Source organism: Larus michahellis, chromosome 13, assembly GCF_964199755.1.
Source record: "Larus michahellis chromosome 13, bLarMic1.1, whole genome shotgun sequence".
Lineage (NCBI taxonomy): Eukaryota > Metazoa > Chordata > Aves > Charadriiformes > Laridae > Larus > Larus michahellis.
Window position 1 is genome coordinate 8,272,018 of NC_133908.1, and position 16,351 is coordinate 8,288,368.

The following is a 16,351-nucleotide window of genomic DNA, read 5'->3' on the forward strand; positions in this document are numbered from 1 at the left end:
TAGGGAAACAAAAGACAAACAAACCAAAGTGAAAACATTCAAGCTGAAAGTTAATGAAATAAGCCAGCAACCTGCAGACAAAGATTTAACTTCCTCAGGCTTCATTAATACTGATGCATTTGAAGATTGCAAAGGTTCTTTTTCTGTTTTGTTTAGATGATAAGGGATGGGCTCTTGGGAAAACTCTAATTCATCTAAGAAATATCAAATCTGAATGAAGAAAAAAAATCTGGGATGAAACTACATTTTAGAACCATTGAAAAGTACCTGAAATGGTTGCTGCTGGGATGAAAAAGCAGCAGAAACATTTGGAGGAAGCTGGGTTGCTATAGCGACAGGAGTACCAGTCTGCCCATCCTTTCCTGTCACAACCTTTACCTGAGAGAAATATTTTGGGAAAAAAAAAAAGAAGGGAGAATCATTTTCTTTTTAAAAGTTTTTCTTCTTTTTTTTTTTTTGTTTGCTTGTACTGTTCAACACACTCATTTTGTACTGGTGGTACCTCGCTGAAGAGGGGATTATAACTAAACCACCATCAGTACAGCTCGCTTTGAACACAGGCCATTTTTGAAGAGTTCTGTCTCACTTTTAATAGAACAGCGAACGGCCTTGACTATTTATAGTGACTTCTCGTCACTGGAAACCTTTTCTTAAATCCAGTTAACATAAAAGTGTTTTAAACTTAATGATTGCTGCTCCTAACGGACAACGAATTAGCATGACAGACAGTTTGAACTTAAGAAAGCTCCAACATTTATTTAAGCAATGAGCACAGCCACCATTCGCTCTCCCCCTGAACTCCCAAAGGGATCAACCTTTCCAGGCAAGGGATGAAGTGCGTTGCTTTAGCAGAAAGTGATAAAGAGGGGGGAGGGGGAAATTAAAGAGAGGAAGACAAAAAAAATACAAAGAAAGAACATACTCAAAAGATGCTTAATCTTTCAAAAGGATTCATCGTTTGAAAACACGTAAAGACTTCTGCTGTTACACTTTGTAAAATTCTCCAGCAGTTAGACAGACAAGCGGCTTTCACAAACAAAAGACGATCCGTCACGAGAAGGCAGTGAAGTACAGCGAACTCCAAACCCGAGAGACCGAGGGGTAGAGCCTCAACTGATGTAAACTGTAGTAGCGCGACTGACTTCAATGAACCTATACGATTTACACCCGCTAAAGGTCGCCCAAAATGTGCTTACTGTAGTGAAAAATACCTGGTATTTCAACTGACAAACACGCAACCCAACAAGAACACCTAAACAATTTGACAAAATACAAACCAGGTGAAAAAAATAAATCATTGAATATCCATTGTCAATAAATTACAATAACAGGCTATCTCTTACGTTACTACGTATAGAAAGAAATGATTCCTTCAAAATTATCAATAACTATCACAAGCAGAAATACCTTTTTCCTAGTCAAGAATTTTAGACTACAAAACAATGAAAAATTCAATTTCAGCTGATATACTGTTAAAATTTCCCACAAATTCCAGCTGAAGATTTGATCACTAAAGGTTCACACCTAACAGAGTCATCAATTTTCTCTGAAGACCCTCATTTCTAACAGATATTTCAAAGCACTACGAGTTCCTTTGCATAACAGGTTTGGGTCTTTACAAACTGGCAACTATAGACCCTTGCATATTTTTACAAATTTTAAAAGGTATTTGTGAGTGCCAAGTGATGCAGGGGCATGGGTCATATCCACCCTCTCGCAACCAGTGGCCAGGCAGGTTTGCAGGCAGGTGCTGCACCAGCACCCAGGGGTGCTGCAGGTTGAGCGCTACACGAGTGGGTGCAAACGTGCAGGGAAAGTTGCTCAGGATCTAGCGGTGGCAAGCTTATTTCAAGTCCTTTGCCATTAATAAACGGTGAATTCAAGTTAGTACTTTTATAGCTTTGCATAAATAACGAAGTTTACTTGTTACTGTCCAGTCTCTAAGTGCTATTTTTTAATCATTTAGACAGCACTACATCCACAGAGCTCTAAAACGGCCTAAGTAACCGGATTCATTACTACGGACCCATAAATATTACGATTCACATGCTTTCTCTGAGTAATTAGATTAATTCAGGGGTTTTGTTGGCCACAGCAACACTGAACTTCAATAACATCTAGGGTTACAAGTTACATGAGTCAAACAGAGGTTAACCTCTTATCAGACTTCTTGCTCATTCTTTTTTGGTTTGTTTTAGTCTAGTAAGAGAAATTTAATCTGCGATTCCTATTCATATTCATTCTGATAGCTTAAAACAACTTCCACACCAATGCCATCCTTATTTGCGTGCTGGCTTATATACTAACTAAGACAGTGAAAGCTCTTTTCACCTCTCTGTTCTTTTCTTTTAAATACATAAATCTAACGGCATGCTCAAACCGAGCTGTCGCATCACACTACCTAGCAGAACTGCATTCTCTCAGACCAATTATTTAAAGACTAATTGCTGTACCTCATCAAGTAAAAATGATTTGTCAAGTACTGTCACTTTCTCTAATACTTCACAGTCCAGGTGCCACAACTTCATCTACGATTTTATTCCAAAACGTTAACCAACGGATTTCTTACCTCATCATTGATGACCTCAGATTGTTCTTCCTCTTCTTCCTCCTCCAGGTCCAAGTCATTTTGCCTCAGGTATGCTTGCAGCGGAACACAATGTTTCTTCTTAAAAGCTAAAAAGTCCATCATATTCCCTTGAAGATGTTGCAGGAAAAACAGTTCGATCAAACATTCCTTAAAAGTTTCCTTAAGAATTTCCATCTGCTTGTGGTGATGATCCAAACATTGTTTTCTCATTTGAGCAGTCTCTTGGTTGGCAGGAGGAATCTCCTCCAATTTCTTGGGTTGTTTTTTCACTGCCGTATTAACTGTAGGAGTAAGAGGAAGACTCGACAGCGCCTGTGGTACAGTGGCCCGAGAAGGACTTGTGGGAGGAGGTGGTGAAGTCATTCCAAATGCACTAGGTCCTCCAACTCCAGCTATCAATCCACCAGAAGTCCTGTCATATCCAATGGGTCTACCCAGCTGCTGTCCCTGAAGCACTTGCTGCTGCTGTTGCATAAGTTGCCCTTGGATGATATTGCTGATTTGGGGTGGCAAGCTGGTCGTGGTAATATGGCCCGGGCTAGTCAGAGATTGCATATTTGCTCCGCTAGCTACAGGACTTTGAGGACCGAGATGATGAATGGTGCCACCAGACTGCGAGTGAGGCTGTGAAAGCCTGCGTTCCCTTACCGTAGCGGGTGTCCCAGAAGACGGAAGCTGTACTTGTGCAGCAGCTCCTTGAGCAATTTGTGCAATTCCCGGTCCTTCTTGATACACAAAGTGTCCGCCATTTGAAGGACTCAAGCTGATTTGTCTCACAAGCACACTAGCGTCTACAAATCCTCTGGTAGGGCTCTGGCTGCACATACCCAAGCCGGGGCCTGGAGTGCCTGCCCGAACACTTGGTAACGTTTGCACTGGCACCGGGTTGGGCTGTGTAGGGCTTTGAGACTGAACCTGCTGAGGCAGCGGCGACGTGACTTGAATATATGAGGGGGATCCATGCTCAAAGCGCCTCTGCTGGGGACTGAACTGAAAACTCGGTGATGTTGGGTTCGGGATTGGCAGTGGAGTAAGCGTTATCTGCTGGTTTCCTGAAGCGACCGGTCCAACGTTCTGCAACGTGATGTTCACATTCTGCCCAGCCACAGGACTACGACTCATTATAAATTGTTGTATTTGGTAACTGGGGGACTGGGGTGCAGATGGACTTGCAGAAGGTGCAAAAGACGCTGCGGGGGACTGGGGTAAATTTGCCTGTTGCTCTTCTCCCTCACTGCCCGTGAAGGACCTGGACCTCTGGAGCTGGCGCTGGGCATTCTGAGGACCATTACCATGGTGCATTCTCACTGTTCTAGGTTTTTTACCATACACTCTAAAGAAATACACAAAAACAGCAATTTAAGGAAGGTAAAAATATTTCTGTAACTGAAACTGTTTAGTTACTATTCAAAAGTACTACCTCGTAGTAAGAGCTTGGTTATGCTGTCTTTGCAGCTACTTAAAATGTTTTATGTCAGCAGTCAAATTATCTGAAATCCTCATCATCACAAAAGCTCACTTAAATCCTTTATATGCTTCTCTAGCTAACAAAATGCTATTGAATAGTTTAGAAATGATACAATCCTCTTAGCTAGTTAAAGTGACTAAAAATTATTTAAAAAGGAAAACTTTTCCCCTTTCTGTGGAACTCCAAGAATGAACAGTCAACAGCAAAAGCATCTACTCTTCTACATCACCTACACTCACAGTGTTTCAGTGCTTTTAAAACTTAAAACAACAGGAGCTTAAAATATTCAACAATAACTAAAACTATGATAAAAACGAACGCAGGCTATTCAACTTTATTGTTCTAGCTACTGAAGAAAAAACGCATCACGAAAACTCTCCCTACCAAATCATCTAGATGTTTGAAAAAGTATTGTACCCGACACTTAACTCTACCATCTCTTTCCTTCAGAACACTAACCCCTTAAAGAGATGAGAATTAATCCAAATCTGCATTTCATTTAAAGTGTTGTTTATTGAGCCAAGCTATCCAGAACCCCCAAAATGTTCTGGGTTTGTATTTCAATCAACGAGAAAAAAAAAAAAATTCTCCTGACGTGCACCGACAGGTAGATGCAGCGCTGGGTGTTGCACAGCAATAGCGGCAAAAGAAGAATGAAACCTGATTATTTATTTTTTTTTTTTCCCAAAATCTCTCTCATATTTTGAAAACAACAGTTGGTATCTCAGGCCGAACAGACGCACAAGTGTGTGTCTCTGCTCCTAGCTCTGAAGTTGGCTGAAGTTGCCGCCCGGCAGCAGCTCCTCGGCTGCCGCTGGGGCAGGGGAAGGGGACACGGCCGTCCTGGGCGACCGGCAGCCGCCCGCGAGGCGCCGGGGACGGAGACCTCCCCTCCCGCCCCGGGGCAAGGCTCCGGGCTCGGGCTCCGTCCCTCCCTCGGGCCGGCGGGGCAGGAGGGGACAGGGACCGTCCGCTCCTCAGAGGCACGTTTCCGAAAGATTTAATAAAACACTTCGCGGTATTGCGACCCTTTCACAGCGCTGATACCGAATAATTAAGATCCAAACGATATCACCTATCGCCAGTAACAAGGTCTTATTATTTTAATTACCTGTACCTCGCTAACATTTACGACCCAAGTGAAAACACTTAATTAATTACGCGCTGATAAGGAAGCGTCACCAGCGGGCCGCCGCCAGCCCCTGCCCGCCCCGGGCGACGGGACCGCCTTTTGTGTGCCCAAACCGAGCCCCGCCGGCGGCCCGCACGGCCGGGCCCCGCCGCACCGACTTCGCGCGGAGCTTCCCCGGCCGAGGCGCACGGGGGCAGCGCCCCGGGAAGCGCGGCTGCTTCCCCCCCCTCCCTTCTCCGCGGCGGCCGGCCCGGCCCTGCCCGCCCCGTGCGGCGGCGCGGGGAAGGCCCGCTCCTCCGCGGCCGCCGCCAGCACCGGTGCCGCCGGGGCCTCGGGCCCGAGGCCTGTGGGGCTGGCGAGGGGGGTAAGGCGGGGAGGAGTGGGTCCCGGCCGCCCCCCGCGGCCCCTCGAGCCCGCCGGGCCCCACTTACCGCGGGCGGCGGGGCCGGAGTTTCCATTCGCTCCCGGCAGGAAGCGGGGGCGGGGGGCGGCCGCGGCGGCAGCCGCTACCAGCGCCGGCAGGAGACAAACCGCGCCGCCGCCCCCGCCGCGCTCTGCGCCTGCGCCGCCCCCACCCCGCGCATGCGCGGCGGCGGCCGAGCGGGGCCCGGGCAGGGAGCGCTGGCGGCGGGGGTCCGTGTCACGACCGGCAGCGGGAAGGCGGGGGGCTGTATGTCGGGACCGGGAGCGCTGCACGGACAGGAAACGGGCTCGGGGACAGGACAGAATATCCACTTTTATTGTAGCGAGGATCCGGGAGTGTGTGCGCCGGCCAAAGAGTGTCACAGAAGGGTTTGGGTGGGCAGGGACCTTAAAGACCATCCAGTTCCAGCCCCTGCCCCGGGCAGGGACACCTCCCGCCTCACCAGGCTGCCCAGAGCCCCATCGAGCCTGGCCTTGAACACCTCCAGAGGGCTAGGACATCCACAGCTTCTCTGTCTCCAGTAATTTCTGGAGACAACTTTCTTCAAGATATAGTGTAAAAATCCACAAAGAAAACTTCCCTACTTCCAGCACAACTGTACACTGCTCACCTGGAGCACGGGCAATAAAAGCCTCATACAATGCAAAAGGAGAAAAAACGTAACCTGGGGCAATTCTTGATTACAATAAAATACCATAAAAAAAAACTAGGAATGCTTCAGCAATAAGGAAAATACAGTTTCCACCTGCTCAGTAACAACATTCAATTCTCATTTACAAAGCAGATGTTTCGCTGCTTAAATACCAGGCACCGAGGATGCTGCGTACCAGGGCCACATCTGCAGCCATTCCATCACCGCCAAAGAAGTCAGTGTGGTCTGGGCACCAGGACTGAGCTCCTGGGACTCTCAGCAACTAAATCTAAAATTAAATTTGAGACGAATATTGATTACTAGCTAAAAGTACAGAGATAAAACTGTCTAAGAGAAAAATTAAGACAAGTGACAGTATAGAGAGATGATGGTGTTTACAATTCTACGTAATTAAAATTATGTAGTACAACATCTAGGGATATACTGTTTTCTAAAGAGTAAAGGACTTAGTGAAGGACTATTTTCCCATCACCTTCATTGTCAATAAACTTTAAAGAGAACAATGCTGTTTAATAAAGATTTGAGGATTTATTTTCAAAAGCAGAACGTGAACTGAAAATAAAAAGTAGAAGGTCACCTGATATCAGCGGAGTCACCACAAGCACCTGCAGAGCTGTCATCGGAATGATGGTGACAACTGATGCTGTCAAACGCTTCTGTTTGCAGATGGGGGCCGGGGGCTCCAGCAGTGCCGGAGCGGCAGGTACCACCCACACCCGCTGCAACATAGCTATGGCTGGAAGGACTGTACCTCCTGAAGCCACAAAGTGCCATAGAATATATGGCATTTTTAATATTTACAAGTGTTTTAAAGTGACCACAAAAGAGGGTGTGAAGTTTTAAGAAATTCTCCCAATGAGGGAGATAAATACAATGAACAAGTTCAGTTATATTAGTACCATAAAATGACATTTGTTCTGCTCCATATATGGAATTCCTTTTTCAGCATCATAAAACCCACTCTGGGATGAAGCCCAAAATTCTGTATGTTTAAGAAAGAGCTTGTCTATAATTATTCTTTGAATACTATTCTTATATCCTTGAACAAGACTGTGTTTTTGCTAACACTTAAGTCCGTTCACCTCAGCTCAGATAAAACAAAATTCTCCTGTTACTCAACATCCCAATACTCCAGCTTTACTGAGAGTCCTACACACAGCCTCAGCGAAGTCACAGCAGATGCCGTAAGTGCACGTGAATCTGGGCTCACACTTTCATTTAGCCGGGAGGAACACATTTCCCTGCCGGCAGCTGCAGGAGTGACCCAAATTCACACACCGCGTGGCAATCGCAGTTTTGTTTCTCACCTGTGTTTCCCCCTGTGGCTGACACTGGGTTTGGATTTGCCCCACACTTTGTTCCTCTTCTTGCTCCTGTCTGGGCTGTTGCTCCTGCATTTGAGGAGCTATTTGTTCTTCAGGCAATGCCTACGACAACAGCAATACAGGAAGGATGGGGGGGCCCGAAATCACAGCAATAGGTTTCTTTTTTATTATTTTCATTCTGAATAGAACAAACGCATGACTGTTGCCACAAAGTCATGTAAAGATTTAACCTGAAATGAATTCCTAATTTTCTGTACCAAAAATTGCAACAGAAAATTCCAACCTGACAAAAAGGTTTTATATATCATGTTTGTCTGCTTCTGACATGGTTAAAATGCCAAAAAAATGAGACAATTTCAATACAGTAAGGAATAGATCGGGAATGGACAACTGATAGCTTTGATGCACTGATAAAGGGGATCAGGCAGTCAAAACCCATATTGAACAATTTTCAGTCTTCCAAAAACCCTGATAATTTTTCCTTACTCCCAGCCTTTCCCATTGCTTTTACACAAAAAAGTAATTTAAACGTATTTGAAACTGAAGAGAACTGAGAAGTTATTGAAAAGAACGCACAGAACAGAATTCACCTGGAAAAACTGAACAGACCTTTTCCTGTATCATCATAGGCTCTGCGTAGATGGAAACAACTTTGGGCTCAGGCAGGAGCTTGTCATAGTTGTCTGCACTGAAAGTAAATGAAGTAGTTGAAGCTAACTTAATTTTTTGCAACTACTTTAATATTCATGACATTTTAACACAAAGAACTTTAAAATTCTGTGAGAGGACTCTGCAATTAAAATTTGACAAAGCTGGGGATTAGCAGGGAACTCCAGACAGTTCTTTCCCTAGAAATATGACAGCTATATTGTTAGACCTGAGAAATGAGTTGAGGAAAGCCTGGGCTGACCCCCCCGGTACATCATGTGGAGCAATTCTGAAGCACTCCAAGCTTTTCTTTATATCAGCACAAGCGCAGGTTTGATTCCTTGATGGCGCATTCACTACTTTAACTTAAGGCTGAAGGTCATCACAGCACCCCTGATGAGAAATACCACTGTGAAATACGTTTGTGCTTAAGAGAAAAAAATTTCACCAATCAGGCCACCAAACTGATTAAATGTTAAATCTGGGGAAAATGACCATAGACAGCAAAAGTAAACTTACAGAAATGTATTTGAGGAACTACTTCTTCTAGCAGTCATCAACTCAAAGTGATTCATAAAGATTTGAGTATGCTCAGAATTCTGGTCTTTAGCATAGGCTTGTCTGACACGAAGGGGATAACCACCTATGTTCTGGAATAAATAGAAATTGAAGGCTTAGCTACCAAAAATAAGTAGTCATAAGTCCCCTGTCTGAAAAATCATAGTTCACAAATAGTCTTGACTGAAGACAATTAATATCCTGGCACTTAAATAAAAGTTAAAATAAATAGCCCCCCTTTGTTATTTTAAATATACTGATAGTGCAAAGTGATACATCCAAGGTCCTATTCATTGTCATATGGGGAAACTCATATTCTTAAGTGTATGGAAACTACAATAAATATAACCTATAGTAGTTCATACTGACAGGAGAAGATATTTACTAGCATTTGCTTGTATATTTTGAAGCTATTCAAAACTCTAAAATATAGTTATGATTCTGCTTACTAAACATTTGTGTAGTCCACAAACAGCAATGAGGAATTTAAAAAACAAAACAAAGCAAGAAAAACCCAAGTCCTCACAATGTAATGCCCATTTCAGCTTAAACTCACCTCTCCTTCTGGACCTGCAAATGCTTTTATGTAGCGATTTTTGCATTGCTTTGGGGAGCGATAAACATAGTTACAAGAATTAACCACATCGCTGACAAAGTCCCAGTTTGCTGTCTGTGCTGGCGACACAATAGCAAAGTTTAAAGGACGCCTCCGTAACTGCTTCATTGCCTAGGAGGCAGAGAGAAATCAAAGCAGTGTAATGTTTCAACTAAATGTTGTTCTTTTGTGCACAAGCATGTATAACCCTGCATTAATCAAGGTCTATGGATGCTGTAACAAACGTCCAAGTAATAAGTTTCTGAAGTCAATAAAAATGAAGTACCAACTTACTTTCAACAGTGCCAAGTCTTCAGCAATTAGCCATGCAGGACTATCCTGTCCAGTGTCAGCAGCTGACTTGGTAAGAGCTGGCAAAGGTCTTGCAAAAGACATTTTCTGTTTCACCCAGAGCGGGGTCTGCTCAGCTTTGCTCTTCTGTTGTGTTTTCAATATTCTTGGAGTCACTTGCTTGAAAAGTGAAGGTGGAGGAACAACCATCTTTCTATGGCAATGCTTCCTTCTCTCACCTGAAGCTTATTGACAGGACAAAGTTACTATCTCCAGTGAGAAAGGAACTTTGTGCAACGAGATCATGACAGAAAACTGATTGCTGCAAATCATCTAATGATAAGCCTTTTGCAGTATTTTCATGAATACAGGTACCTTCAACCTATGGCCCCCTAGTACAGTATTTGACTTGATCAGTCATTTTTTAATAGCTTCTCGCTTCACTAAGAAAATAAGCTTAGAAACAGATCAAATGGACACACAGGCATCTCACTGCTTTACTCCTGCTCATTGAATTCACCCCTATTTCTATTTCTAATTTGTAAGGACAACAGCAAGTTTTCACAGTGCACTCCCTCTGCTCTCACTCTACAGTCAATCATTTTTTCTGAGCGATTTCAAGCTTAAGAGAGATAATGGTATATGCATGCCTAAAATCTTAAACACAAAAGAGTTTTCATATTGTTTCATACAAAAATATTACTGCACCTTCCAATACAATTTTGAATCCAACTTACAGAACAGATCTGTTCTCTGCCGCTTACGCCCCTTCCTGACAAAGAGAGGTGGAAGCTTAGACTCTGGAATGGGGGTACTACTGTACATCAGACACATAACAGAATTAGTGTAGACATCATCATGATTCTCAGGTGCAACAGGGGGAATCCAAAGCTTAAAAAAACAAACAAACAAACAAAAAAAAGCAAAAAAACCCAACACAGAACATTAACAACAACAAACAACCCACAGTTTGCCGTTAATTAAAGCATTTTAGGTAAGGTTTCCTTCAGATTAAATAAGGTCTACTGACTTACAGGCATTATTTCTATTTCTCCAGCTGGGCCTTCACAGACAAATTCCTGTGTGAGAAACAAGCAGTTTTTAAAATATCAATACACCATCCAGCCCAGAGCTCAGCATTTAGAAACATAAGTATGTTTGCAATAATTAGAATTAAAAAAATACTTAGAAAAAATATATTTTAAGTAATTAACCTTAATTTTCAAAAGCCAACATATTTTTTTCAGTCTCTTCCTTCAGTTATTATTACCTCGATACATAGCTGTGCAATTACAAGTCAACGTACAAACCAACAGCTAGCTCCTGCTAAAACCGCAGCCTGCTACTCTACAGAATTAAAACTGTCCAGGGTTACAGTCCTTTGTGCAAGGGCATAAGACCAGTGCAATAGGAACCCAACAGACATCCTTAAATACATGGTTCATAGTCACAATACGCAAAGTCTTTGAAAAGCAGGGACTTGGAGATCCCTTGATGTTACCACGTTATAAGCATCTTCTCTGGTATAGGTTAAGAGTTCCTCTTTCACTTCCTCCTGAAATCTTTCTTCTGCCTTTTTCAGCTCCTTGGCATGTTGATATTCCCATTTTGTATTTGCAGTTTTTAACTCCTTTTAGGAAGAAAATTTGTACACTTTAAAATATTACCACTTTTCACACAATAAATATGCCAACAGCAGCAAATTGCCACAGATTTGAGTCTGGTAACTACATAATAAGTTGTTTTCATAGGCTAACGGTCATAGCAAAGTTAGCTAAACTGAGTTTTCATTCTTGGATAAGGCCCTCATGCCAGTAAAGAGAAAGGGAAATATGTCTACCTGTTAATTAGGAACCAGTGTGTTTTTAGACCACGATCATTTGGATCAAAATTTCAGTGCTCATAAACAAAAAAACCAAATAAAAACCCCAAATAAACAAAAAAGAAAATCTGACAATAGCTGAGGTTTTCTGTTTTGTTTTTCTTCATTACTCAGAAAATGAGATATAGTCAATTACTCGCTTACCTTGTTGACTTTCTGGCTGTTTTGATCATTCAAAGTATGAAACAAGAAATTCAACGCATACTTTTCAATGGGCTTAAGCTGTTCAGAAAAACATTTTGACACACTGCTAGTTATTTAGCTTTTGAATTAGAAACACGTAAATAGCCAGTAATTTAAAAACAAGCAGGAAAACCCCCCAACCAATAAATGTATTTATTTTGATTGCAAATAATGGCACCATAATTAAGGTACGAAAGACATCTAAGGACCAAAAATCTGACATTCTGGTCCCTAGCTAGTCTGCTCACATTCCACAGGTATCACTGAGAATAAGCTCCAACTGCTGGCTTCCATTTTCCTAACTTTTAAAAAAAAAAAAAAAAAAAAAAGAGAATCCCATCCGAGTTATTACACACACGCTTGCCTGGCTGTTAGTAGGCAGGCTGCCACTTGGGTTCTGCAAAGGGAAAGGGAGGCAATCAGAATCCGACAGAATTTAGGGAATGCTAGAATAGCCATTTCACGGTAAAGAAGAAACAGATTCAAGGCCTTTAAAGAAAAAACACAAGTATCTGGCAAAGCACAGGACTGTAAAACAGTTTTATATCACAAGATACAGTTTAGTCCAATGCACTTCACAATCCTCAGGAGAACATTTGATGACTTAAATGTTTCAGTATGTGAACAGATCTATCAACAAGCTCAGATTACCTCCCAGGATTGTTTCAGTATTTAAGTTTGCACAGAACAGTTTCATGTAAATGGAGTGGAAATAAGGTACTTTATGAAAGCCAGATTGTTGCACAGAAAAGTAAACTTCAAATATTTCTAAAGGTTTACATAAAACAAGAGAAATCATCATACCTGATCCACAAATCTAGCCAGCTGTTTCAACTGTGAAGGAAGCATAGTATTTCCTAGATCACGCATCTCTGAATCTATGTCATTTCTTATCTCAGATCGTGTCTCTTCTGTAAACTTTCTGGAATCCTCTTTTCCATATTCAGAGCAAAGACCCTTATAAGACAATGTAGGATGTCAAAAGTTTTTTAATCATCCTAAAATTGAGTTTAGAAAAGTCAGATTACAGACATATTTGACAGCTTTTGCTGGAGGAGATGTTGGTTTTGTTTGATTAAAACAATGACAAAAATAGTGTAAAATTACAATTGGAACAAACACAGTTTTCTTTTTAGATATTTTTATCTTCTGATTTTCTGTATGAGCTAACAGTTCATGACTTTTACTGATTTTAACTACGATCACATACCACTGGCCTCCAAACAAGTCTGGAAATAAGTATGAAAGCAGATGATATCTAAAAGTCTTACTCTGATCTAGTAAAGCACTCATTTTTATGTATCATTAAAGAACTGCTCACATTCTTCACGTTACAGTACCTGAGTTAAAAAGTCTGTTGAACAATCATCTCCCTGAGCAGCCACTTCTTGAATCAAATGTTTAATATCCTTTTTCAACAGCCTCTCTTCAACAGAATTACCACTTACAAGCCTGTAAAACAAAGAAACTCATTAAATACTGTTCCCTAGAAAACAGTGATGCTTCCTGAAACTCAACTGTTACATGTTAAATGTTCCTTGCCTGTGGCAGTGAGCACCAAAACTAGTTTAAAGTCCATCAGGTATTTTCATAGGAAGTTTTGTATTTTTTTTTTTAGTTTCTTAGAGGAAAGCTTCCTTTTTACATCTGATATCATATTTTCAAAACACCAGCTTCTTTTAAGTTCTTATTTTCAAAATGAAGAATAAACAGTATTGTCTTCTATACAATTGGATTTTTTAAAAATCCTTACAGTAGCAGGTTATTTGCTAACAGGATCTGCACTGCACACCCATGCATACCTGGCCAGTGGTGTAAGGTGAGCAAGAGCTCCCCACTGCTCTCAGCATGTCCTTCCAGGAAAAGAAACAGTCATGTGCAAGAAGCTTTCAAATATATCTTAGAACTACATGAAAATCAGCATCTCATCACTAGTGGATTTAAAATCCGATGATAAACCATCAAGAAAGACATTTATTGTTTATAAAGAGCAGAAAACACCCACAGATATTAATGTTAATTTTGACTGTCCCAACACAGAAATCCAGATGGCTTACAAGACGAAAGTGGGAGGGAAAGACAGGAATAAAGGATACAGCAAGGGAAAGGACAGGACGGGGTTTTCATTTTCCCTTTAGTCTGAAGGGAAGAAGTACGTCTGACTTATCCAATCTTTAAAGAGATCTTAAAAGACCAAATGACTTAAACTAAAAGGATGACCTCAACCAAAAACCCTAGTTTCACCTAAAAACAGCTTTTTGATTTTTTATTTTAAAGCACTTATACTATTTCATAGTGTAAAAGTCACCTGTATATGTGAATATCTCTGCCTCTTGCAATTTTATCACACCATTCTTTAGCCTTTGTATCCATCAGCGGATCTAAATCAGTGTCATAGAAGACAACAGAATCCACATCTACATGGCTGATACCTGTAGAAGGAGTGTGGGAAAAAAGAATAGCACAGAAGAATCGCTTGTCTCGGTTGAAGTTTTTTATGGATTCCTAAAATGGGGAGACAAGCAACTTAATTACAAATTCATATTAATAAAGCATAAATCTCTAAACAAACTTTTTTACAGAATGAGATCATAAAATTTGCATTCTTATTACTTCCCTAACCTACATTAAGCGTGCAAACATTTTAAGTTATCTGACTGCCCACATTACAGATCTACACAATTCAAAATTAATTTGTGTACCATTAAAACTATTAATTTATGGTGCAGTCAACCAGATAAAAATCTAAACATCTATTACAGTAGTCATATTATGTCCTATGACTAAGCACACCCGACTGAGTTATTGCATTCTGTGTGTGCTTCATCATTTTTCTTGTCTATTGACTAAATCGAATCCCTTCTATTGTGCTGCCTTGTGTTCTTTAAGGCAAAGTATTCCTTTATGTTTTACACTGCATCTGACAGAAAGGATAAAAATGCAATTTGAAGTAAAAAATAAGAAAAGAATAACTTAACTATATTGTTAATGTTTGCTCAAATTGTAGGCCCCAGAGGATACTGAGAGTCTTACTGGGGAGGGAATTGAGCATACTTTCAATTTATCCTCAGGCAATGCCAGGGCACTCTACAAAAAAAACCAAAAGCCCCTGGAGTAAGGCTGAGGAAGTGCCAACATACAAACAGGAACTACACTTGAAGTACTAACAATGTAGATAGCTACGGATAATGAAAGCAAAAGCAATTAGTCAAAACGCTATTGTGAAATGAAACGTCTGTCTGTCAAGCACAAATTACTCATAAATATAGGACAACTAGTGGCATACCTCTTGGAAACGCCCTGGATGCCTCATCAGATAGCAATATGACTGACATATTTCATATATAATTACATATTTTGTGCTACAGCTACATACATAATTTGCTTAACTAAGGAAATTATGCAAATGAATTTTGCAAATGTATTAGACTTCCCTTTAGCATTCTCCCTCCCACTATGAGCATCTATTCGCCATTAACTTGAGTAAGAGGTTCTCTTACCAGATAATGCCAACCGTGAGCGTCACTCTCACTAACACTTATGTACAGGAGAAAATGGAAGTCCAAGAAAAGCTCCAGTATATCAAGCATTGGAATCATCTGCGTCAAAATCAACACACAATGTCCTCTTGCTTTCAGCTTCCGAAGCAAGACAGCCAGAGCCTCCATCTTGCCTGTTTATGAAATAAGAACTTGAAGGTTCTGCAGGCAGCATTCAACAGCTAGAGAAAGCACATTCGCACAGTTATAACTGGATACCTGAATCACTCTGCACCAGTCGGGGATCTGGAAACTGTAGAAAACGAGGCCTTGCTATCTGCTCCACTGAATGGAAGTAGGGAAGTATCTGTTCTTTCAGATTAAACTCCAAGACTTTCATTTCATGGGTATATGTATAAGGAGGATTTACTACATACAAATACGGAGGAGCAACAGCTACAGCTGGCAATGTGGACAGATCTCTATAAAACAAACCAAAGCTTTAATAGACCATTTTTTAACAGTTTGGGCTATTAACTATTCAAAAACAGTAACAAAAGATTATGCTTCCATGCAGACATCAAGGACCTGGTAGAAGGTAATTGAAAGTAAATCAGTAGATGAAGTTTTATCAAAAAGAAAATGCAAAACCACTAAAGATCAGTACAAGACAAGAGGAAATTGCAACTATCCGTAAAGTTACTTAGATAAGCTGACTTACAGCTCCTACTTTTTTGTAAGTATTCACACAAAAAATATCAGATATGTCAAAATAAAGTAGAATTGCTACATAAGTAATAACAATTGACATGGAACTATTAAGAGTTTTCAAATCTTAGAATGATCTAGAATTATACATCAGGGATGCAAACAGACTCTGCATAAAGGAATTTAGCTTGCAATAAGGATAAAACAAGGCAATCCATTTATCACTTTTACCATTTTACAGTACTTTACGTAAATAGCCTGTTTTGGATGGTTGTATACACCTGTCAATTTTGTGCAGACTGCAGACAGATTTGCCTCAATCACCTAGTAACAAGATCCTTCAGGGCGATCTGTTCCTGCTTCAATGTCAGAACGAGTTCTTGCAATGGATCCTTTAGAATCTCTGAAGTATTTGA

At 41.0% G+C, this 16,351-nt stretch overlaps 2 protein-coding genes and 1 non-coding gene across 13 annotated transcripts in view; all 3 read right to left on the reverse strand.

Moving 5' to 3' along the window:
- EP400 (E1A binding protein p400) overlaps window positions 1-5,751 on the reverse strand; it is a 51,556-nt gene extending 45,805 nt beyond the window's left edge. For all 11 annotated transcript variants that reach the window (XR_012589825.1, XM_074606981.1, XM_074606983.1 and 8 more), the window contains exons 1-2: window positions 5,622-5,751; window positions 2,570-3,923 (exon numbers count right to left, since the gene is read on the reverse strand). Coding sequence is in view for 10 of the 11 variants with exons in the window: in XM_074606981.1 (XP_074463082.1) it covers window positions 2,570-3,892 (1,323 nt within the window). In the remaining variant the exon portion in view is untranslated. The remainder of the gene's footprint in view (window positions 1-2,569; window positions 3,924-5,621) is intronic.
- A 150-nt stretch (window positions 5,752-5,901) lies between these two features.
- On the reverse strand, window positions 5,902-16,347 carry LOC141750945 (E1A-binding protein p400-like). The gene is made up of 16 exons (XM_074606987.1): window positions 16,260-16,347; window positions 15,507-15,709; window positions 15,249-15,421; window positions 14,057-14,253; window positions 13,089-13,200; window positions 12,553-12,705; window positions 11,710-11,787; window positions 11,185-11,313; window positions 10,718-10,762; window positions 10,421-10,574; window positions 9,687-9,928; window positions 9,354-9,524; window positions 8,759-8,889; window positions 8,201-8,279; window positions 7,574-7,693; window positions 5,902-6,534 (listed from the first exon to the last, which is right to left on the reverse strand). The coding sequence occupies exons 2-16, from the start codon at window positions 15,625-15,627 to the stop codon at window positions 6,529-6,531; spliced, it is 1,911 nt and encodes a 636-aa protein (XP_074463088.1). The 5' UTR covers window positions 15,628-15,709; window positions 16,260-16,347; the 3' UTR covers window positions 5,902-6,528.
- Window positions 14,736-14,877, reverse strand: LOC141750993 (small nucleolar RNA SNORA49). The gene has a single exon (XR_012589840.1). It is a non-coding gene; the product is annotated as a small nucleolar RNA SNORA49 (small nucleolar RNA).
- Window positions 16,348-16,351: the final 4 nt, after the last annotated feature.

Bases quoted from the DNA above. Each gene is read 5' to 3' on its own strand.
- LOC141750945 (XM_074606987.1), bottom strand. From the start codon at position 15,627: ATGAAAGTCTTGGAGTTTAATCTGAAAGAACAGATACTTCCCTACTTC. The intron at 10,575-10,717 runs GTAAGTCAGTAG...TGTTTTTTTAAG, and splicing joins GAGAAATAGAAATAATGCCT to CTTTGGATTCCCCCTGTTGC. The intron at 7,694-8,200 runs GTCTGTTCAGTT...CTGTTGTCGTAG, and splicing joins CTATGATGATACAGGAAAAG to GCATTGCCTGAAGAACAAAT.